The following is a 25,166-nucleotide window of genomic DNA, read 5'->3' as shown; positions in this document are numbered from 1 at the left end:
CTCTCGAGCATGTTGTGTTCATGTTTCTTGCATTCACATCATGGCGCGTTTTCTTTGCTGGTGTATTTCTTGGCTGGTCTTGTGTATGTCTGCTGCTCAACTTGTGTCAGGGAACGTGTTTGTGACTAAGAAATGTGACGCTACTATGTCGATGACGCTGTCATTTGTAGGCTCCCCGACTGTTTTTATTCAGAGTGAGTGCGACGTGGTCTCGACCGCTGGGACTTCTCCATGTCTGCGTCTTCAAGAAAGTGTTGCTCACGTTTATATTTGTATTCTCAGAGACGAGAGGTAGAGTGGTAATGGTGACTAAAGATCTCCCAGGAATCGTCCTCCGTGTAAAGTTTGGCCGCACCACACTAACGGTGCCCTATTCTTCTCGGTATGGTTACGTGACTCAGCAGGTGAGTATCGCTGATGATCGCGGTTTTTAATTCAAGCCATGTAAGCAACGACGAATCTTGTAATGTGGTTTGAGTCTCTCCTCTGTCTCTTTAGCGTTCCCAGTTTGTCTTGGTTATTGCCTTTGGACGTCCCTCTAATTGGAGAACATTCACATGCTCTAAACTAGGTATGCTTCTCTTCTGGGTTGGTAGCCCTATTGTCTGTGTCTCCCATCTTCTAAATGTGATCCTTCACAGAAGAGCAACCTATTCTTCTTGATGCCGTAAGCAATGTTGCTGATAGATGTACAGTTGCAGCCAGTGAGAAAATCCCTTGTGGAGGGTCTTCATCCATCACTCGAGCAGACTGTGAAGCCAACAACTGTTGCTACGATTTGAGCAGCAGCACCAGTCCATGCTACTATGCCAATGATGGTGAGTGGTTTGGGGGGTGAGTGAGTAAGCAAGTTATGGATATTCATGCTTTGTGTTTTGCTTTGGCCAGTGACTGTGCAGTGCACCCCGGATGGCCAGTTTGTGGTGGTGGTGTCTATGAATGTGACCCTTCCTCCCCTGGATCTTGGGTCCCTCCAGTTGGTGGACAGCAGTTCCCCCAGCTGCAGCCCTGTGACCAGCCTGTCCAGCTTTGTCCTGTACCAGTTTCCAGTCCGTGCCTGTGGTAGCACAGTTCAGGTGAGACTCCTCTGGGGGATGTCTAGCAGAAGTGGGCTCTAGGTTGCTATGGCTGATCTTGAGTGCTGAGTAATAAGGTGTCTGTCTGTATTAGACCTGCTGGCTTGTGGTGGATGATCTAATATTTAAACTAGAAAATGAGGACTAATCTGCCATAGTAAAGGGGATGGTTGTCCGATCATAAATGCTGCAGAATGAAATGTCTTGATGATGACTTGGAAATGGAACCCCCATCCTGCATGGACTTCATGGTCAGTACTAATTCTAATGTCCCTATTTCAGGTGTCTGGTGGCAATGTGACCTACCAGAACACCATGTCTGCTGCCATCACTGTGAGGACTGGTCCAGTAGGCTCCATCACCAGGGACAGTGTCTACAAGTAAGGCTTCTGAACCTGCTTCCTCTGACCCTAAATGTGCTCTCCTTGCTATGATGTGGTGTTTCTCTCCTCAGGTTATTCTTCCAGTGCACCTACTCGGGAAGCCAGGATGTGCAAGTGGAGGCTGAGGTGTATACTGTGGCGCCACCTCTTCCAGTAGTAGAGCAAGGGCCATTTGACCTGGAATTGGTCATTGCAACAGGTACTGTAGGGGGTGGGGTCCATGTTGGCCTAATCTAATTAGAATGACTTGAAAATTTAAGCTTTTTAAGAGCCTGATGCTCTAAGAGATGTGAGGAGAATAGGACTTTTTTTTTTTGTCCTTGTAACAAATGCAATGAAATTGGGTGTGGTCCCTGTGTTGTCTAAATATAAATTTAGAAGTAAGGTAGAACGCAAACATTCAATGCAAGATCTTAATTGCACATGAAACACTATTGTACAATATGGTGTCTATTGAACTGCTGCATTGTAGGTGATTAGGTGGCATTCAGTGCCCTAATAGCAACAGTGTAGAAACTATTCAGACTTGGTCTTTGGTTTTAATGTTGTATCTTTTGCCTGATGGCAACCATTGGAAAATGTCATGAGCAGGGTATGAGGAGTCTAAGATGTTTTTCCTTATGCATGGCACACTGGATTTCCATTAACCAAGGACCCACCTCCTTTTCATGGACAGATTCCTCCTATGGCTCCTACTATGTGGATGCTGACTACCCAGTGACCAAAACTCTGCGGGATCCTGTGGCTGTGGAAGTTCACATCGTGAACAGGACTGACCCTAACCTTGTTCTGACACTTGGAGACTGCTGGGTCACCCCAGGACCTTCTGCTTCCAGCCAGCCCCAGTGGAGCCTTCTGGTGAATGGGTAGGTGCCCCCATGTGGGGGTGTAGAAGTTGGCTGTTCACTGTTAACTGGGGTGTCTGTTTCTCCCAGCTGCCCCTACACAGGGGACAACTACTTGACCAGCTTGGTGACTGTGGACGGCACATCGGGAGTGGCCTACCCAAGTCATTACAAGAGATTTGTGTTTGAGATGTTTGCTTTTGTGGATCCTGTCACTCAGCAAGCCTTGGCTGAAAAGGTGGGTTTTGTGGCAAAGGGGAATCCTGCCTTGTGGTTTCTGTAGTCTTGCACAAAATACTCCTGTAGTGGGCTTCAGTTTGGAATTGTGTGTATCCATACACCACAGTGAGTGTAGAAGCTTCTCTGCAGTTTGGGCTCCTGATGTGTGGTTTCCTTCTGTGTCCTTTATCTTTCTATAGATCTTCATCTACTGTGTTGCTGCTGCCTGCTATCCCTCTGCCACAGACCCCTGTACTCAAAGCTGCCCTGCAAGAAGTGAGTAGTCCGTGGCAGTTGGGTTTGGCTGTGGTGTGTGTTTTATTGAAAATGGCATCTGTTTCTAATTCGGTGCCTTGTACTTGAAGCTACACAGAGTGGTATGGAGATGGCTTGATCTCATAGACATGGGATATGAAATCTGGTTGGCTGCCTTGTAAGGTGGGCTTAGAGTATGTGAAGCTAAACCCTATAACTTTACTTCAGGATCTGGCAGAGCTGCTGACAAGTTGGCACAAATTGCTTCATCCAGGAAGAATGTGCTCCTTCACAGTGGTCCTGTGCTCTTTGAGGCTGACCAGGTGCGGACCTCCAGACTGGAGCAGAAAGGTAATAGTCTTGATCCCCTTACTGGATTAGACCAGAGTTCTGTTTGAGGTCTTCATCCTTCACTGTATGGCTTGGAGAGTAAATGTCATTGTCTTCCTCCCACAGCCTCCTCTTCCCACTGGATACCTTGTGCTGGGAGCTGCAGCTGCCATGTTGATGGTGGTCCTGGTTTTGGCTGTAGTTGCTTTGAGGAAGTTGAACAGGCAGAAAGTGAATCTGAAATCTTAATAAAGGCTCTTTCATGAATGGTTGGCATCTTTGTCATGTGCAATTTTTAATCTGTGGGTCTGGTGTCCAAGCTCCAGACTTTGGCTTATGAAATGGGTGGTGACCTACACTTCACACACCCCCATCCCCCCACTATTTCCTCATTAATAGCTGGCCTCCTTTTCTTGGTTAACACCTTCCATCTTTGCCAAGTCTTCTCTGGTCATCCAACAATCCATTAAAAGCACTCCATGAGACGTGTCTGCTTGCGCAGGACTGCCTTCTATTAAACCAGCGTTTCCCAGACGTGGTCCTGGAGACCCCTGTAGCTGCAGGTTTTTCATTCCAAATGAGTGGCTCATTGTATCACATGGAGGCTTGGAGTTGACATTCATCTACTGCTTTCGTTTCTACAATGGGCTTCTTTCACCTCTTCATATTGGTGATGTCACACATTGGCTAAGCAAATGCACCAGTGTGGCTGGTTTGAAGGTCCGCATGGTTGGTTTGGATCAGGGTCAGAATTTTTTTCCAGTCCTGTGGGTGTCTGTTATGGTGCATTAATGGGAGTCTGTTCTGTAACCAGTAGGAAAGACCCACAAGTGAATTTTTGTTTGTTTCTTTAGCACACAATCTGTTTTCAGATTGGCTCATTGTCACCAACAGTGGAAAATGGTAGAAACTGGGACTGTGGTGGTGATGCACAGGCTTAACCCTTTTAATTCAACCCCAAAGATTTGTTTCTCCTAAGGCAGAATGAGGTCCTGGTTAACTGAGGTTCAGGCAAGAGCACAAGAAGCGGCACGGTTTGTTTCAGCCTCCTGTCACCAGGGAAAGCTCAAAAGTCCATTTCATCCTGCTAAGGGCCTTGGCCATCAATTTTAACTTTTGAATGCCATTTTCTGCTCTTAGTTGCCTTCTCTTACTAAATTATTGCAACCCAACATTGTTGAATGAGATGCATTTTTACATAAATAGACTCTCTGTTGCTTTAACGTCAAACCAATGAAGCGTGCTGTGAAGCACTAATGACACTTGAGGCTACAAATGTCAGGTGACAGCCATGTTTTGACACGGATTTCGACTCCCTAGGCTTCAGATTGGCTGGCACAAGCTTCAACGCTACCGTATGATTTCCCATCTTTAGCACTTTACCATACCTTTTGGTTTATGGTGACCAACAGTAACTCAAACTGCACTGAGGTAAGCAGAAGATCTCAGAATGCACAACACTTTGAAGCATGTGGGCTACAGCAGAAGGAAACCACAGCGGGTGCCACTGCTGTCAGCTAACAGGCCACTGAGGCTACAATTCATGCATGGGGCTCACCAAAATTTAACAGATGACTGACTCATCAGACCAGGTGCCATTTTTCCAATTTCTGCTGTAGCATTCTGATGGTCTGATCAACAACAAGAAGGCGGCGATACATCCTGCTTTACAGTAGGAATGGAAAGTATTCAGACCCCCTTCAATTTTTCACACTTTGTTATATTGCAGCCATTTGCTAAAATGTTTAAATTATTTTTTTTCATTTAATGTACACACAGCACCCTATATTGACAAACAAAAATTTTTGAAATTGTTGCAGATTTAATAAAAGAAACTGAAATATCACCTGAGGGGCTGTTCCACGAAGCGAGCTTATAAAATCGAGGATTATTTGTAATAGCCTCGCTTGAGTTAGCCTAACAGTTCACTTCAGGCTCATCGAGTTCCACGAACAAAATTCAGGTGTATTTAACCTCCGCTAATTCAAGCCAAGCTTGATAAGCGAGGCTCGTGTGCATCCACGCGATATAAAAGGCAGCCTTGTTAGTCGATGCTGGATAAGTAAGAATGGAAACTAAGGAAAGAGCTGCGTTTTTTTCGCAGGCGGAGCAGGAATTATTATTACAAGCCTATGAGGACTACAAAGCTATAATAACTAGAAAGGGGAACACGAGCTGTATTATCAAAGCTAGTGAGGCTGCATGGCAGAAAATAGCTGACAAGTTAAATGCGTAAGAACATGATTTTAGTAACTTTTGTGTTAAGGATGTCAAACTATTTAACAACTAAATGAGAACAGTTTCAAGCCTTCAAAATGTATAGTCATTAAAATTTCCTTTTACATATGCATTTTGTTACCAGTTGTAAGGTACTTTAAGGTTATTTTAACACATTGATAAACAGGACAGCATGTTAATTATATGGGTTCATCTTGGATAAAAAGTGATATATAATTGTAATTATTAATATAATTATTAATAATGTTTGGTTTCAGGAGCAACATGAGTGGAACGAAAAGGTCCTGGCAGCAAGTGAAGAATGCGTCATTATTGGCATACGCTCCTGCTGCAGTATTGCCACATTATGCAAAACTGCACAGGCTACTACAATGTCCCACGCTCTGTCTGGTGTAACTCACAGATGCCACAGACAGTTAAACCTGGATTTTAACTGTCCAAATGTCATTTCAATGCGTGCCCTTGTCTTACAATGGGCATGGTTGAAATGTCTTTCTGCTTGTGTTGCAGGATCTGTATATGGTGTGAGAAGAAACGGTAGACATGGGTATCCTCTGTCACCAAGCAGCACACCAGGAAAAATTCCTATAATGGAAAGTAGACACATTAGACTGTAGTATAATAAACTATAGTATATTTGTGAATTTTAGTTGACTTGCCTTGTCTGAGGCTTTGAGCCAGTGAAGACTCATGAAAAATTCTGGCATCATGTACTGATCCTGGCCATTTTGCCACAATGTTTGAAATTAGATGTTCAGCAGTGCATACCATCTGAAACATTTTAGGAAATGGTAATGACATACATTGCTAATGTTGGACGACTACACTTTCACCTCTTGTATATAAATGTGAGATATTATCAGTACTTACCTGTACATTAATACTGTGATATGATTTGCGGTTTATGTAATCAGGCTCTGTTGGACCTGCTGGAGCCTTTATCCTCACGTGTGTACAGTCAATGGCTCCAATGACGTTAGGAAAGCCTGACAAATTAAATTCAGTTACTTATCAGGTAATGATTTATGTGCTGTAAATGAGTAGATGTTTAAAGATTAAGCACCATTAATTCCAAAGAAAGTTTCCTTAATGGCAAGAATTCCTCGGTGGCCAGGAAAGGTAATGAATATATTTAAAAAGGACTTTAATGCAACGCAAACCTTCCTGATTTCACGGCACACTGTAGCTTTGCTTAAATGTTCAGCATCCCCCACACTGTACAGAAATGAACCACTGGCAAAATAACGCAAAGCGATACACAAAGACTGTGCAACCGTAAGGGCTTTAGAGCGACGTGTGTTTTTAGAAATGTAAGGTTCCAATAACTGACACAAATATGCAATACTGTGTCTACTAAATCTATAGCTCGTATAAATAATCATCCAAAATGCAACGGATCTATCCTGGGCGAAGTAATTGTGGAACCTGTTGCCTTAAAGCTCTACGAATGAGCCTCGCTCCCTCATCAACTGGATTATGAATAAATGGGCACGCCATGGTTATTCATGTAAAAGCCTTCAATGCACTCCTTGTCATTTTATACTTTCTAAGTAATTAGAATCGCCTGCATGTAATCTGTAATAATTTTATATTGGAGGGTCGATGTGTGCGAAAGAGGGAGTGAACAGCAGCAGAATAATCCCAGCCCCGCAGAATGTCGTGCTGTGACATCACATGGCTTGTCCAATCATATTCATCAAGCTAAAATAAGCTTCACAACTAACCTGCCACGGAGCAGGCTTGTCCAAGAGCATATGTTGGCATAGTAATTAAGCGGAGCTTCAGGTTAGCCTCGTTCGTGGAACCGAATTTGGAGAAATTAAGCCGGGATTATCGAAATAAACCTGGATTTTGAGGTTAGCTCGCTTCGTGGAACAGCCCCCAGGTCCTAAGTATTCAGCCCCTTTGCTGTGACACTCCAATATTTAACTCCGGTGCTTTCCATTTCTTCTGCTCATCCTTGAGATCACCTTCATTTGAGTCCAGCTGTGTTTGATTCTACTGACTGGACTTGATTAGGAAAGCCACACCCCTGTCTGTCTATATAAGACCTTACAGCTCACAATGCATGTCAGAGCAAATGAGAATCATGAGGTCAAAGGAACTGCCTGAAGAACTCAGAGACAGAATTGTGGCAAGGCACAGATCTGGCCAAGGTTACAAAAAAATTTCTGCTGCACTTAAGGTTCCCAAGAGCACAGTGGCCTCCATAGTCCTTAAATGGAAGACGTTTGGGACGACCAGAACCCTTCCTAGAGCTGGCCGTCTGGCCAAGCTGAGCTACTGGGGGAGAAGAGCCTTGGTGAGAGAGGTAAAGAAGAACCCAAAGATCACTTTGGCTGCGCTCCAGAGATGCAGTCAGGAGATGGGAGAAAGTTGTAGAAAGTCCACCATCACTGCAACCCTCCACCAGTCAGGGCTTTATGGCAGAGTGGCCTGTCGGAAGCCTCTCCTGACTGCAAGACACATGACAGCCCGCATGGAGTTTGCTAAAAGACACCTGAAAGACTCTGAGATGGTGATTAGACCAAGAGAACTTTTTGGCCTTAATTCTAAGCGGTATGTGTGGAGACAACCAGGCACTGCTCATCACTTCTCCAATACAGTCCCTACAGTGAAGCATGGCGGTGGCAGCATCATGCTGTGGGGGTGTTTTTCAGCTGCAGGGACAGGACGACTGGTTGCAATCGAGGGAAAGATGAAGGCGGCCAAGTACAGGGATATCCTGGACATAAACCTTCTCCAGAGTGCTAAGGACCTCAGACTGGGCCGAAGGTTTAACTTCCAACAAGACAATGACCCTGAGCACACAGCTAAAATAACGAAGGAGTGGCTTCACAACAACTCTGTGACTGTTCTTGAATGGCCCAGCCAGAGCCCTGACTTAAACCCAATGGAGCATCTCTGGAGAGACCTAAAAATGGCCGTCCACCAACGTTTACCATCCAACCGGACAGAACTGGAGAGGATCTGCAAGGAGGAATGGCAGAGGATCCCCAAATCCACGTGTGAAGAACTTGTTGCATCTTTCATAAGAAGACTCATGGCTGTATGAGCTCAAAAGGGGGCTTCTACTAAATACTGAGCAAAGGGTCTGAATACTTAGGACCAGGTGATATTTCAGTTTTTCTTTTTTAATAAATCTACAACAATTTCAAAAATTATTTTTGTCCATTAATATGGGGTGCTGTGTGTACATTAATGAGAGAATTTAAAAATAATTTAAATGATTTTAGCAAATGGCTGCAATATAAAAAAGAGTGAAAAATTGAAGGGGGTCTGAATACTTTCCGTACCCACTGTATATCAACAGTTCAGACGGGGGTGGGGGTGGGGTGGTATTTTCTTGGTACACTTTGGGCCCCTTAGGTAGGCTGTGGCATTTAAATGATGCCCCTGTTGGTACTGAGTGTTGTTGCTGACCTTGTCCATCCCTTTATAACCACCATCTTCTGATGGCTATGTCCAGGTGCCATGTCACAAAGCTCAAATCCTCTCCAACTGGTTTCCTGAAAATGTTAAGGAGTTCACATGACTCAAATGGCCCTCCCAGTCACTGGATCTCAGTCCAGTAGAGCAGCTGTGGGGTGAGGAGGAACGAAAGATGTGTATCATGGATGTGCAGCCAACCAATTCACAGCACTAAGTGATGTCAATATGGAGGAGAGTCTCTGAGGAATGTTTGCAGCACCTTGTTGAATCCATGCCATGAAGAATTACAGCAGTTATGAAGAAAAAAGGAGGTCCGACCAGCTACTAATAAGGTTTATTTATTTATAAAGCACTATAAAAACATCAAGACTGACCCAAGTGCTGTATAATAAAAACCCAACATATCAGACAAAACAATAACCAAAAGGGTAAAAGAAACAAACACACAAGACCTGAAAAGATTCATAACAAAACGTACAGAGACAGTCAGCATATCATACTGGGTTAAAGGCCAGGGAGTAAGTGTTTTTAAATAAGATTTAAAGACAGGGAGTGAAGGAGCCAGCCTAACGTGCAACAGCAAATCATTCCCGAGTTTTGGAGCTGCTACTGAAAAAGCTCGATCACCTCTGAGTTGGCACCTTAGGAACACATGAAAGCGTCTGGTCTGCTGACCTGAGAGAGAGAGAGACGGTACATAAGGGTGCTGCAGTTAAAACAAATAAAATGGGGCACAGCCATTAAAGGATTTAGAAACAAATACAAGTATCTTGAAATGGATGCAAAAATGAACTAAAGAATCCGAATAACTCATTTTTAAATCAAGACATCATTACTATGAAAATGGAGGGAAAGCAAAAAAATCTTAGCTCAACAAATCCACGAGCAAGAAGTTCTCAATGCAATCCCAGCAATCACCAACACGAACAGAGATAAAATCATTGACCATAAAAATGTAATGCACACATTTAGAGACTACTGTAAATCCTAATATTCTGAATTTAAAGAAGACAAGACACCATCTAATGCATTTCTGGATGCATTACAGATGCCACAAATAGATACTCTTAGTGCTGAAGGTTTATCCAATTCCTCTGCGCTCTCAGAATTACTAGATGCTATAAAGTCACTTACGAATGGGAAAGCAGCAGGCCCTGATGGATATCCTATCGAATTTAATCAGAAGTTCTCCGCTCAGCTAGCTCCCCTCTTATTAGCAAAATTTACAGAAGCTTGAGACAATCAAATTCTACCTCAAACTCTTCGCCAAGAATTAACCACCGTCTTTCCTAAACAAAATAAGGACTTATTACAATGTGCATCCTACAGACCAATCTCACTTCTGAATAATGGTGTTAAGATACTCTCCAAAGTCCTAGCTAGAAGGATGGAGAAAGTGCTGCCTTCGGTAATATCGCAAAAGCAAACTGGATTTATTAAAGGCAGACACTTAGCTTCCAATCATCAACACTTGTTTAATCTCTATACTGTGTAAAATTTTCATCTGGATCTTGATCTTTGTTTGTCTGAAAATGAATAAGAAGAAGAAGCACTAGATGGCAGAAGAGAGACAGCTAAAACATTGCATTAAGAATCTCCACCAGGCTTATACTACTGAAGACTGTAGTACTCCAGTCACACCTCAAAACACAGACATTCAAACTAAACAAATCGTTGTGCTTTAAATTAACTAAAGAGAGCTTCATTTAGATCTTGATCTTTGTTTGTCCTTGAATGAATTAGAAGAAGCACTAGATGGCAGTAGAGAGACAGCTAAAACATAGTCATTGCATTAAGAATCTCCTCCAGGCTTATACTACTGAAGACTGCAGTACGCCAGTCATACCTCAAAACATAGACATTCAAACTAAACAAATCATTGTGCTTTAAATTAACTAAAGAGATCTTCATTTAGATCTTGATCTTTGTTTGTCCGCGAATTCCACGCATGTGTAGACCACCTTCCAGTTTAGTATGTTGTTGTTACTCACGGATGTCAACAATGTGCCGGAATAACAAAAGGGGTGGTGGAAAGTGTTACACTGGTTAGCTCCTGAGGCCTGGTTAGAGAATGAGATTGCCGAAGATAAAAGGTACGTGCCTATGTAACATATGAATGAAAGAAAGACAGTGGGTAAAATGAATGACAACGTAACAGCACGTTCCGGAAATTGTTATTGTTACGTTGTAGCGGCGAGTGCTGCGCGTCTTACAGTTGTACCGTGGCTTGCTCACATGTCAGTGAAGTGATCCCTATTTATGCTTTAAAGAGCCTGGATACCTATGTGTCCCCCTTTTATAACCATTGCTCCGTCTGTATTGCCTTACTCTTTGGATTGCCACAAAGCAACCTGCGAGATTGGAGAAAGGTTGAGAAGACATTGTGAGAGGAAACGACAGCGTCGTGAAAACGAGACAGACTGTGAATGGACAGAAGCAGAAATGCTCCTACACCTCCACATAATTACGATTCGGACAGTGATTCCGAGTAGGCCGTTCCTATCGAATCAATGTCCAAGGGTTTCTTTGTAATTTTGTTTCCCTTTTAAAAAATCATAATGCTGTGCGACAAAGGGCCCAGTTCACGACTGGCAGCCGCGTTTAAACAGGGAGCCCTTCACAGACAACTTTAACACGCGCAACGTAGTTCGGCGCACATGGCTGGTGCAATATATTCACCCTGGAGATGATATTATTATTGGATGCAGAAAAAAAGCATTTGATATGATTGATATGATTGAATGGGACTACCTTTTCACTAAATTGGAGAAATTTGGGTACTGTATACCAATCCAGAAGCTTCAGTTTGTATGAACAGCATTAATAATTATTACCTTATCAAGCGGGGTCATTTTTGCTAAATCGCTTGTAATTTGACCTCTCCAAATTAGAATCATTGCTGTTATTGAACTATCTGGAGTATAAACACATGTTTGGTCTCTTTGTAAAGGTAACATTCTCTAGTTTCACCCTTAGTAGTCAGAATCACTGTAGGTGTGACTGATCAAAAGTTATGCACATTAGAACTCACAGAAAAAACAAATTTTTTTGTTCTCGCCTAAGTTTTTTTGTGAAAATAAAGGCCTCTATAGCTGCAGTAGGTAGGTGGGGACAGAAACACACTTTGTACCAACAGAATAACCTGTTGACTACTCACATTTCAAATTTGAAAAGAATACCTGTACAAATGACATTTTTACACCAGTTTTTATGTGGGCATGTCCAGGGGCTTTTTAGAGGGACCATTATCCACATTTTGGAACGTATGGAAAAAGTGTAATAACTTTTGAATGCTTCAACCCACAGATATCAATGAGGGCTCTACTGAAAGCTTACACCTAAAGGAATCTATATCTACACACAGTGTCACTCTATTAGTTATGGAAATTCATATTCCATAATAAAAACAATAAAAAATACACATTTCAATATAAAAATAGTCAAAACAAGTCTTATGGGCTAAAAAAATCTATATTTTTTTTTAATAAAATGCACACAAACTATATACATTTTTTACAAACTGTTACAATACAGCTCAGCGTTTTTCCACATGCCACTGATTGTAGCAATCCCTAGCAGGCAGAAAGCACAAGGGCGTGTCACACGTCGCTCTCTGCCTTTAGACGTCTCCTGGTACGATCGATCACTGTCACGCTGCGTACATTCGTCTATTATTTAATCGAGAGTGTATTTACGTTTATCTGTACTTTTATCCATATTTAAAATGCAAAAAAAAACTAGGTGAAATCACAATAAACAACCACGCACCAAGTCTGCAGACTGACACAAATGCCAGCTTTGCAGCTCGATCGGTTTTGCTTACAAGTTGGTATGGCAAGTTACATATCGGCGTGCTCAGCTGCTCATTGGCTGTAAGTTTGGAGTGACACTCACAGTGTCCAATCAAACTGGTAGATTCTTCCAGAGTTTGGAGTTGTGCGTCATCGTTCAGCTGTCTGTGACACTCGTTGGCTATACGAGGTGCCAGTCACCCCCCAGACCCCTCGTAATTGGCCAACTTAGGTGTCAATCAGAAGCTAACACTTCCGTGTAACATGCTTTAGCATGGTTATTGCCGACAGAAACAAATTACGTCTGATATGACCAATAGAAATGAAAAAAAAAGTCGGAGCTTTTCTTGAGTTAAAAAACGTTTTCTGGAGTTTTTGTTCCTTTGAGGATCTATCGTGTGTTTTGGACCTAATCATTTTACTGGATTATATTCCCTGGAGCCTTATGGACAGAATGAGATCAATATTGCTCGGAAATATTGATGTTTGACTTGCAGAGAGCCTTCAAAGGTAGTCAAATGTAGGAAAACTTAGCTCTTAAAAAGTATTTACTTCTCTGTAAAAAAGGATTTAGTGTCAGTGCTGTGGTTGTTGTGTGTCAAAATGGTTTATATCATCGGAAAGACGAGACTCTGAATTTTCATTTGATGTGTAGTGTGTCGAGGTGCATGACAGAGGGGCATGGACACATGGCTGTGACATGATTGTGACGTCGTAAAATCGTCGTTATGTACCGGGACCAGTACGTGTGCATGTTAAGGGGTTCAGAGTACTTTAAACTAGAATGGGGTACTAGACAAGGATGCCCCTCATCACCACTGCTGTTTGCAATTGTCATTGAACCACTGGCGGTTCACTGTCGAAATGTTTATCAGATAAAGGGGATTATCAGAGAAGGACTGGAACAGAAAATATCTCTCTGTGCAGATGATATGGTACTGTATATATCAGATCCACAAAATACTGGGCCTGCATTCCTAACAGCAGTAACAGAATTTCAAAAGATTTCTGGTCTCAGAATTAATTTAAATAAAAGTGTACTCTTTCCAGTGAATTCTCAGGCACACAATATTAGGTTTGCACACTTTTCCTTTTTATCATCACAGATCAGTTTAAATACCGAGGGGTAAACATCACAAGTAAACACAAAGCTCTTTATCAACAACATTTTCCCGTCCGTATGGAAAAAATTAAGCAAGACTTGCATAGATGGTCTACCCTTCATCTCACTCTAGCTGGAAGATGAATATCCTCCCTAAGCTTCGCTTTTAATTTCAAAACATTCCAATATACATCAATAAACCATTTTTAAGCAATTACATTCAACCATAACCTCATTTTTTTGGAATTTAAAACATCCACGTATCCAAAGAGCGACCCTACAAGACCTAAGGCAGAAGGCGGCATGGCTCTACCTAACGTCCAGTTTTATTAATGGGCAGCAAACATACAAGCTATGAAAACCTAGACACAAAGAGATGAACAGACACAGGCCTGGTCCGCAATAGAAATAAAATCCTGCAGTACTTCTTTATATTATTTGTTTTGTGCCCCAATAAATGCAAGTCAGCGCCAAAATACTAACAACCCGATGGTGCGTCACTCACTCAGAATACGGAACCAATGTAGGAAGCATTTTAAGATAGAGGATCTTTTATCTGTGGCACCTCTGCATGATAGCCACCTTTTTCAACCCTCACAAATATATGCAGTTTTTAATATCTGGAAAACATTTGGGATTACATCAGTTAGAGATCTGTACATGGACAACGTCTTTGCATCCTACAAACAATTCCATACATCCATTATCCAACCCACTATAACTACAGGGCCTACAAACAATTACACTCCAAATTTAACTTTCCAGCAACTTATTTCTTGCACTACCTTCAAATCAGAAACTTTGTTAAACAGAACCTGCCTGGTTTTCCTCTCCTCCCACCTTCCTTTATGCTGGAAAAAATATTTCTCAGTTTCGAGGACTTAGTTTTACACATTACGGAAACGCTGCCTATTATATATTCCCTCCCTTTCAAAGATCCAAGAGGACAGTCGGAAAGAGGATCTCTCACTCAACATCTCAGAAAAGGAGAAGAAGGCAGCAATGCAGAGAATTCACTCGAGCTCCATATGTGCAGAGCATACAATCATTCAACTGAAAATTATATAATCAAGCACATCTCTCTTGTTTAAAATTATCCAAAATGTTTCCAGGGCGAGAGCCAACCTGCCAACGTTGCAATCGAGCGCCAGCCTCATGTTTTGGGCCTGCGCCAAATTAACATCATTCTGGACCAAAATCTTTATATGCCTGTCAGAGAGCCTTGGGGTGTCCCAATCCCTTCTAATCCACTAAGAGCTGTGTTTGGTGGGCTCACAGTTTGTTTGTCCTTCTCCACGTTAAGCCCCTCTGTTATGGCCTTTACTGCATGATTGGCATTTAGACTTATCTTGGGAGAATCCTAACTCTCCAATTTTAAGTCAGTGAGTAACTGATGTTTTACATTATTTGAAATTGGAAAAAAAAAATCTAATTTTCACTTAGAGGATCTGTGCAGAACTTTTTTAAAACCTGGACGGATCTCATCAATGACATTTTAGATAGAGCTCTTGAGACACTGAGGAAGGTATCCTTCAATAAGGGCACGTAAATAAAGGCGAGCTTTAAAAGGGCGATCTCAATTGGGCACAGAGAGTAAAGGCAAACGCAACAAAATTATTACAGAAAGTGTATTAGAAAAAGGCAATGATTGAAGTTATTAAAAAGCGAAAACAAGAATGTTCAAACATCCAATTAATTAATGCATGAACTTCTAGGGCGACACAGAGGCGCAGTGGTAGCGCTGCTGCCTCGCAGTTAGGAGACCTGGGTTCGAGTTTGTGTGGAGTTTGCATGTTCTCCCCGTGTCTGCATGGGTCTCCTCCCACAGTCCAAAGACATGCTGGTTAGGTGGATTGGCGATTCTAAATTAGGGTTTAAGTGGTGTGTTTGTGTGCGTCCTGCGGTCCAGCAGACCCCCATGACCCTGTGTTCAGATTCAGTGGGTTGGAAAATGGATGGATGAACTTCTAACAAACTATTTGTAAAGCTCTCTATATTTCGTTGTTTTCTGCTCTTACTCATTGTTGTGTTACACTTGAAGCTGTAGACTATGTGCAATGCCACCTAGATATTCGAGATGCGGTGTTTCCCGTTGATCGTTTTCTCCTTTCTGAATGTGTACCCTTCGACTACGAGTAGATCTGTACCGTTGTTGCCCTTCACATATTCCAGAGCCATTTGAACTAAATTATCTACGAACGCCTTTATTCGCCACGCCCGATTGAGGTCGCCCTTTTGAAACTCGCCTTTTTGTGCGCGCCCTTATTGAATAGATCCCTGAGGAAGCAGATTCTCTCCCCTTTTCTTTTTCTTCTCCATTTATCTTTATCCACTAATTAAACGCGTCGATTTACTTATTTTTACTAGCTTTAAGATTCACTCTGTCGGCCATGGTCTATTTTTCAGGGGTGGGGGTTGATTTGTTTTCAATGCTGTTTTTATAATAATTGATCTATTTATATGGAATGATTACAATAAAATCAATAAAGTTATGTAAAAACAAAGAAAAAAAGAAAAGAAAACAAACTGGAAGGGAGTGAAGGGAAGCCAAAATTGGGGTAACATGCCTGTGCTTTCTTGTGCCAGTTTAAAATCAAGCAGTGGCATTTTGCACCAGCTGTAGGCGAGCAATGGAGGTCTGGCTAATTCTTAAAAAGAAGCGCATTGCAGTAATCTAGACAAGAGGTTACAAAAGCAGGTATGTGGTATAGCGGGTCCACAGCTCGTTGTGCAAAAGCCATTCGTTTTAAATAAATGATCGCGGCTTAGCGAGGGGACGTTGGGCCATAGTGGTCCACGGTACGATCCGTAGGGTGGGCGTTTCTCACCTAGTGCACAGGTGAGGAACTGCCCACCTTCGTGATTGTCCCGTGGCTAATTCTGCAACTGCGGTGGCTCGCGTCATTTTAAAAGAAGCGCGAGTCGGTTGTGTGAGGAGGTACGGAAGCGTATTACTGCCACGACATAATAAAAAAAATATGCTCACTATCACGTTATAACGTGAAAATATTACATTATACCGTGAAAACATCACGTTAAAACGACAAATAGTATCACGTTAAAACGTGATACTATTTCCGAATGCACGTGATAAAGTTTCATGTTATAACGTGAAACTTTTTTGGTTATCCAGTGAGGAGTGCACGTCTGCAAATGAAATGGTCAGATGGCTCATTTGCACGACTTGATCAAATTCTACTTTATGCTTGGGGTCAGACATGGAGAGATTCTGCTCCTGCTGACTAATGTGGATGGTTTTGTAATAAGTATGCAGTACACTGAGAAGAATTTTAAAAGACATGGGGCTTTACAGAAGAAAGAATCAGTCCGACATTTTGGAGGTAGCATCATTTCTCATTGACCAGCTGGAAGGGCACGGAAGGCTCCATGGATACAAGCTACACCATCTCAGCTGCATCCAAGCTGGGCATGTTGTGACCCAAACCACGGTGAGGCATTTAATAAAGTTTCTAGACCCCCGTGGTGTTGAGCAAAGACCGAGGAATCGACTGATGCGACGCATGTACATTAATCCTGGACCTAATTTTATGTGGCATGTTGACTCTTATGACAAACTAAAGCCGTTTGGAATATGTATAAATGGAGCGATTGATGGTTTTACAAGGCTCATGATATGGCTTCATGCTTATTCAACAAACAGCGATCCCAAGTTTTAACGTGATACGATTTCTCGTTTTAACGTGATGTTTTCACGTTATAATCTTATATTTTCACGTTATCACATGATACGATTTCTCGTTTTAACGTGATGTTTTCACGTTATAATGTAATATTTTCACGTTATAACGTGACAGTGAGCATATTTTTTTTATTATGTCGTGGCAGTAATACGCTTCCGTAAGGAGGAATGAGAAAAAGAACGAGATAAAAAAAAAGATAGGAAAAGAGGACGGAGGTTACAGGGAGCGAGGAAGCAGGCGGTGCAGGAGAGAGACAGACACGCGGTGCGTGCGTGCGTGCGTGTGGTGAGCGCGCGATTGAGCGCAGCTGTGAGTAAGCTTGGTGTTAGGCCGACACCCAGGCGTTTGAGTTGATGTTGCTCCCGCTGAGCGACCATGTAGCGTGAGTGCCTAGAGAAAAGCGACGAGCCGCGGAAAGGCAGCGGAAGTCGGGAGGCTTGGTGGTGGAGTCCCCAATGTGTGCGTCCTGGTCATCGGTGGACATCAAGTCTCGGGGACTGGGATGAGAGCCAAACCGAAGCCAGGGATCGGGAGGTCTCCAGTCTCGTGTGTGTGTTAGAGGAGGGCAGCTGCAGAGAGCGTCTTGCCTGCTGCTTAGCCCAAACGGGATAAGCAGGTGAGACGCTAACAGAAACGATGTACCGGATTTGTTGTTGTTTTAAAGACTGCTTCCATGAGAAGATTTTAACCTCTGGTTTTTAAAGGATTGTGTTTTTTTTTCTATTTATTGGTTTTACCTCCACGTTCTTTTATTGGATTATTTATTTAATGAAGCATTTGGAGTACTGCACTATTTATTGGAACACCTGTTTTGGCTGACTTTTAATAAAAGCACTATTGCACTTTTTGCAGCACCCCTTTGCTCAATTATTGCCTTCACTGACTAGCTCACTCGGTTACGTTATCGACGGTGTTGGGTTCAAGTGCTTCCAAAAATCAAAGGGAGTGTGGAGCCAGAACCCACATCATCACAAGGTATCGCTGTTTCAAGGCTGCATTTAGGCAAAACAGGCTTGATTTTTGACAAACGCAAGAGTTTACCACTGCGTTCACATGGCTATCCATTTTTAAACTGGAATCCATTTTCACACCTAAATTTGTGATCATGGATTTCTCAAATTGAGCCACAGTGGAAATGTCAATGCAGGGGGTCGCGCAGGTGCCATTGGGTCTAAATGGCATGACTTCTGTCTTGTTCTCATTAAGATTTAGAAAATTTAATGCCATTCAACTCCTGATGTCAATAAGGTAAACAAGCAGGGCCTTGAGAGAACATGGACCAGGGCGCTTCAGAGGAAAATAAACTGGACAGTTGTCTGCATAGAGATAAAAGAAAATACAGTGTTTCTGGAAAATAGCACTGAGTGGCAGCACGTTCAAGGAGAACAGAAGAGGTTCCAGGATGGCGCCCTGTGGTACCCCCCAGAGGAGGGCAACAGAGGTGGAAGTAAAATCATCAGTGCTGGCACAAAAACTTCTATCTGAGAAATATGACCTAAACCATTGAAGAGCTGAACATGTGATGCCCACCCACTGCTGAAGCCTGGAGATGAGGATCTTATGGTCTATCATGTCAAAGGCAAGAAGCATAAGTAGTACACAATCACCAGAGTCCACTGTTAAAAGAATATCATTACAAACCCTTAACATGTTAAGTGCAATTGTGAGCTGAGAAAGCTCTGATGAAGTTAAACGTTTAACATTGAAATAGAGATGAGTATCATCTGCCTAAAAATGCTAGCTACGAATGATACGGCCGAGGGGGAGCATACAGGTAAGAGAAGAGGAGAGGGCTGAGGACAGAACCCTGAGGAGCTCCTTGTGTGACCTGTCAGTCAGAGAGAACTTAAACAAACCACTTGAGGGCAGTGCCAGATATCACGTCTGATCCGAGTGTCAAATGCTGCACTGAGGTCTAACAAAATGAATATGCTGCTTTGCCCAGAGTCTGCCACCATAAGCAAATCATCAGTCACCCGAAACCAGACTGAAATTACGAATCCATCAAATTATTAGACATTAAAGTAATTGGTGTTTTGGGAGGCTACAACACGCTCAAGAACTTTTGGCAGAACAGGTAAGAGAGAAACAGGCTGAAAATTGTTAAAAAGAAAAATAAGTCATGTCTTGATGCTGAGGATATTAACATCGGAGTTACAGACAGGCGATTTTAAAAGTGGCCGGCGCCTAGCCAACCTTACTATTGTTGTAAATAAATAAAAGGCGCCTGCACATTTCAGCTTCATGAAAGATACATGGAAACATTACATTAAAGGACTGGCAATGGCAGGCAGACTTAAAATTGAAAATGTCATTCCCAGTCCTCTTCCCAATTATTATCACGTGTACGGAGTCTTTGCATTGTGGCGGCTCACATAGAAGCAGTGAGAGAAAAACAGAAAGGCTTGAGTATGGCGTGCTATTGATTTAACATGGAGGTTCCACGTCAAGAGGTCTGATGGTGCATGATAGACAAAAGGGCTGTGTGAGGACTGTCCAGGATATGTATGACATAGTGAGGACTTGAGGTCAGGAACAGACAAGGTCCCAGTTAGAGGAGGTCTGCATCAGGGGTCTTCTTGAAGTCCTCAATTCTTTAATCTGCTGAGGTTGGTGTTGAACCGTGGGATTAAAGACCTCTGGTGTAGAACTTGGGCTGATGACATGACATTGTATTTTGTAGGACAGAGACAAGAGAAGAGGGAGATGAACGTGAAAGAATGAAGAAGAGCAGGGAACTAAAGATAAATAGGAAGAAGAGGACAACAGAACAGGTGAGGTTTATTGGTGGTCAGGATTCAGAAGTTAGCCTGCAGCACGGGTGTCGAACTCCAGGCCTGGAGGGTCGCAGAGGCTACAGGTTTTCACTCTAACCCTTTTCCTAATCGTTGACCTGTTTTCACTGCTAATTCACATTTTAATAGCCCTGTTAGAAGGTTTCAGTCCTCTGAATTGATTTGTTTCCTCATTAAAATGCAGCCAAACACAAATGAGACGTGAAACGAGCCAACAGATGACCAGCTAAACTGGGGCTTCAAACTCCAACCAGTTTCTTAATGAGAAGCCAATTCTTGCTGTTAATTAAACTCGTTATTTAATTCCACGGCTTGTTGTTGCTCTCGTTCTGCCACAGAACGACATTTCCAAAACTGTTGATTTTCTGTTTTTCATAAGAAGTGTTTTGATGAGTTGAGAGATCAATCATACTGAGACCTTCACCTTTCTTTATTTTCAGATATTGTGTGATGTGGCGGCTTATATTGTGTGTCATTATTGTTTGGCTGCTAAATAAGGAAAAAGAAACAACTAAAGGGCCGGAGTCAAGTCAATTAAAAGAAGTAATTAGCAGCAAAAACTGGTCACTAATTAAGAAGATCGTTGGAACAAAACCTTGCAGCCACTGTGGCCCTCCAGGACTGGAGTTTGACACCCCTGGCCTACAGGGTAAAAATAACTGAAAAAGTGGATATGTTCAAGAATCTGAGATCAGCAGGAGACCAAGACGGAGAATTAGGTTCAGTGATAACCCACAGAGTGAAGTGTGGAAAAATATTGAGAAGACGGTATCTGATCAAATTAATGTGAAAGGTTAAAGGTCAGACAAAGCTGAGACCTGGGTGGCATTGGGAGCACTGCAGGAGAAGTGAAAGTGGAGAAGGTTGTGTGGAGTTACAAATAAAAAAAAGGGCCATCAGAGGGATGACAAAAAGTGGGAGAGACATCCAAGTACAGGAAAGTAGGCTGAAGTGGTATGGACGTGTGGTGAGGAGAGACCATGAAGATGTGAGCAGAAGAGTGATGGAGACCAAAGCAAAAGGTGGACGGATAAAGAGAAGAGAAGATCTGAACAATAAAGGGGCTGACTAGTGAGGAGGTTCAGGGATGATCCGTTTGGAGAAGGTTGATTGGAGCACATCAACTCTCACATCGTAGTGGGAAACGAAGAAAAAAAAAAGTTTGACTCCTGGATTAATAGTGAAACAGGACAAACTAAACATCTATAAACATAAAGTTATCACTAGCTAAGCGGAGACAAGTTACGCTCCAAAACAGAGGTAGACCGACTCCCTAATCCTAATGTCCCATAGTGTATCTCTCTGCTTAGAATGAATGCATCACTCCTAAAAGAGAACTATGATTCTTAGATCATTGAGAAAAGTTGCAAAAGTCAACCAGAATGTTCAAGCAAATTATATATATATAAAAAAATCCCAATCTAAATCCGTTTAGTGCTCTTGTGCGCCAGCTTAACGGATGTAAGGTACCCGCCCTGTGGCTCGTGCGCGAGTGAGGCCTGCTGCGTCTTTTGGATTTGTACAAATAAAATTGGTACTGCAAGTAAAATTCTTTGTGTGATGAGAGGAGTCACAAAATAGAAAAAGAAATCTAAATCTGTTCAATAGTTTTCCCTTTTGCTAGCTAAGCAGAGGCTGGTGTGTAAGCGAGGAGGGCCTTGCTGCGTATATCTCGGATTCACACAAATAAAAATCGGTACCACAAGCGAACTATGATACTGTGAGAAGTTCAACCGGAAAGAAACCACCGTTAAGCAGTTCTCTTGCGGACAGAGATGTGCAAGTATTGTCCTCTGTTATGTTAGTCTTTGTTCTTGTAATTAACTGTTCAGCACCCTTCAGAGTTTTGCTTAGACACTGCACCCAAATCCAATGGTGCGAGTGCCAATCGAGAGGAGTAAGAAAGGGGGCCGTGCAGGATGGCTGAGCTCTTCAGTTCTCTTTCCTCTTCGGATGCTTGGTTCGCGTTCTGAACAACAAGGCAGCTGGGTGCCAGTTTCTATTCTGTGGAGTCTCCATCAGCAATTTAAGCCGGTGGCTCTCAGGATGTGAGGAGGCTACAGATGGAGTCCACTGTGACCTTGTAGTTTATGGAAGCAAATGGAAAGGTAAGATGCTCAGAGCTATTTTCTGTGGTGTTTGATTATGCTTTATCATAGATTTAAAAAAAAAAACAAAAAAAACACAAATTTCAGTTCAAAGCAGGGCAGTTGCTACATGCAGACATTAAAAGGTGATTAGGTCTGTCACATACTAAAGGAGCATGATGAATCGAGCTACAGTTTCAGTAGCCAATTACACTCAAATAAAAGCAGCTGAAAATGAGGAAAGTGAATGTCATAACCAGAGGTGGATAGAGTAGCCAAAAATTGTACTCAAGTAAGAGTAGCGTTAATTCAAAATATTACTCAAGTAGAAGTAAAAAAGTAATCATCCAAAAAATAACTCAAGTAAGAGTAAAAGTACTTTGTGAAAAGACTACGCAAGTACTGAGTAAATGTTTGAACATAATAAATGATTTATTTTTTAGAAATGTTCTAATAAGACAGACAAAAATATAAAATAATGTGCAAATTCTGCAATTTCCAAATAAAATAAAAATTGAGTAAAAATAAATAACATCTTTACAAAATAAAGATGCACAAATAAAGTTCCAAATCTCAGTTTTTCACAACAAACCTTTTGAAGCCAATACCTCCAGTAGATAACATGTATGTTTAAACAGTGCTAACTACTTACAGTGACGAGATATCCCGTACACTGACAGTATGATACTGCATATTCACTTGCCCTCCAAATAGCACAGCTGATAGAAAATAACATTAGAAGAAGGCGGCTTGTGCACGTACAACAAGTCTCACTTTACCTTGACTGGCCAGTCGCGGAGAGTTGACACAAACTGCTCAGCCAATCAGAGCGCAGCAGGCCTGCCATGCCTCAGAAACCCAAGTTCGATACCCCGTTGGGGAGAAAGTGATCATTTTTTTTTTCTTTTTAACCTCAAATGGACGTAAAATTTATAATTTGGCATGCACTGTCAGTTAATGAGATCGTTATATTTTCATGTGGGATGCTCATTTTAAAATATTTTTTAACAATTGAGACTGCAATTAACATGAACAAGTGTCCTTATAACTGTTATTTTTCAGATCCATAACACACAGACAGGCAGAGTGCTGCGTAATAGAGAAACAGACAGGCAGAGAAGTCGCTATATATATATAAATAAACATGGAAGGCACTGTATAATATATATATAAAAAAAAAACAGCTAAGGGGATAGATAGATAGATAGATAGATAGATAGATAGATAGATAGATAGATAGATAGATAGATAGATAGATAGATAGATAGGAAGGAAAGGCACTATATGATAGGCAGACAGGGAAGTTGCGATATAATAATAAAATTACTGTTATTACTATATAGATAGACAGGGAGTTCACTGTATAAAAGACAGACAGAGAAAGCACTACTAAATGAAAAATGGTACAGCCTTGTTATTAATCAACAGATACTTTAGGAAGGCAAAAAGATAGTGAGCGTACATGTAGATGTGAAAAGCACTAGACAGACAGACAGATATGGAAGGCACTGTATTACAGATAAAAAACTGTCAGAAAAAAAATAGGGTATACAGTAAATAATATACAGGCAGAGAAGCCCTAGATAGGTAGATAAATAGACAGACATGACAGGCATTATACAAGACAGATAGATAGGAAAGGCACTATATACTAGGCAGAAAGGGAAACCAAAAAGTAATAATACTACTATTACTACAAAGACAGACAGACAGATAATTCACTGTATTGTAGACAGCAAAGGCACTATATAAGAAAACAGACAGAGAACGCACTAGACAGATCTCAGCATTAGCAATATATTAGTTTTATATATATTAGTTTTATATATATATATATATATATATATATATATATATATATATATATATATATATATATATATATATATATATATATATATACTGTGGTGTGAAAAACTATTTGCCAAAATTCCTCCAGAGCGCTGTAAATGACTCATTGCAAGTTATCGCAAACGCTTGATTGCAGTTATTGCTGCTAAGGGTGGCCCAACCAGTTATTAGGTTCAGGGGGCAATTACTTTTTCACACAGGGCCATGGAGGTTTGGATTTTTATTTCTCCCTAAATAATAAAAACCATCATTTAAAAACTGCATTTTGTGTTTACTTGTGTTATATTTGACTAATGTTTTTTTGTGTGACAAACATGCAAAAGAATAAGAAATCAGGAAGGGGGCAAATAGTTTTTCACACCACTGTACATATAACTTCTAATCCCACATCCCACTATATCCTCACTACAAGGTCACGGGGGTCTGCCGGAGCCAATCCTCAAATCCCAGACAACACAGGGCGCAAGGCAAGAAACTAACACTGCAGGGCACACACACACAGACAATTTAGGAGTGCCAAATCACCTAACCTGCATGTCTTTGGATTGTGGGAGGGAACTGGAGCACCCAGAGGAAACCCACGCAGGCACGGAGAGAACATGGAATCTCCACGCACGGAGGATCCGGGAAGCGAACCTGGGTCTCCTTACTGTGAGGCAGTAGTGCTACCCACTGCGCAACCGTGCTGCCCCAAATTCTAACAAGTTTCTTCTTCTTCTACATTTCAGTCGATATGTGATTATTATTAGAAGAAATCAGGGCCGGGTTAACTAAGTAGAATTTTATAAAATGGCTGTTTAAACAGGATTTTAGAAAACGCACGTTACCTACGTGCATTTTAGATGTAGGCGTTAATCGCAAAATTTAAGCATCGATTTAAGGAAACGAAGTTCTGATATGAACACGTCTCCTGCTAAACAAATACAATTAAGTGCTAAGACTAAGTGCTAACCAAAACTGAAAACAGAGAGTTTTATTATTAAAAATAAAAGGAAAGAAAACTTAATGAAGGACTACAAGAACACATTGCAATTTCTTCCCCAAAACAAATAAAAAAGGAT

General features: G+C 41.7%; 1 protein-coding gene across 1 annotated transcript in view; it reads left to right on the top strand.

The window, feature by feature from the left end:
* LOC120528937 (zona pellucida sperm-binding protein 4-like) overlaps positions 1-25,166 on the top strand; it is an 81,557-nt gene continuing 56,391 nt past the window's right edge. The window contains exons 1-10 of the mRNA XM_039753013.1: positions 1-194; positions 283-404; positions 499-571; positions 642-818; positions 889-1,076; positions 1,359-1,456; positions 1,531-1,658; positions 2,136-2,325; positions 2,395-2,542; positions 2,724-2,799. Coding sequence (XP_039608947.1) covers positions 41-194; positions 283-404; positions 499-571; positions 642-818; positions 889-1,076; positions 1,359-1,456; positions 1,531-1,658; positions 2,136-2,325; positions 2,395-2,542; positions 2,724-2,799 — 1,354 coding nt within the window. The 5' untranslated portion in view covers positions 1-40. The remainder of the gene's footprint in view (positions 195-282; positions 405-498; positions 572-641; positions 819-888; positions 1,077-1,358; positions 1,457-1,530; positions 1,659-2,135; positions 2,326-2,394; positions 2,543-2,723; positions 2,800-25,166) is intronic.

This window comes from Polypterus senegalus, chromosome 4 (assembly GCF_016835505.1).
Source record: "Polypterus senegalus isolate Bchr_013 chromosome 4, ASM1683550v1, whole genome shotgun sequence".
NCBI classification, from domain to species: domain Eukaryota; kingdom Metazoa; phylum Chordata; class Cladistia; order Polypteriformes; family Polypteridae; genus Polypterus; species Polypterus senegalus.
The sequence above is the reverse complement of the archived record's forward strand: the minus strand, read 5'-3'. Positions and strand labels throughout refer to the sequence as shown.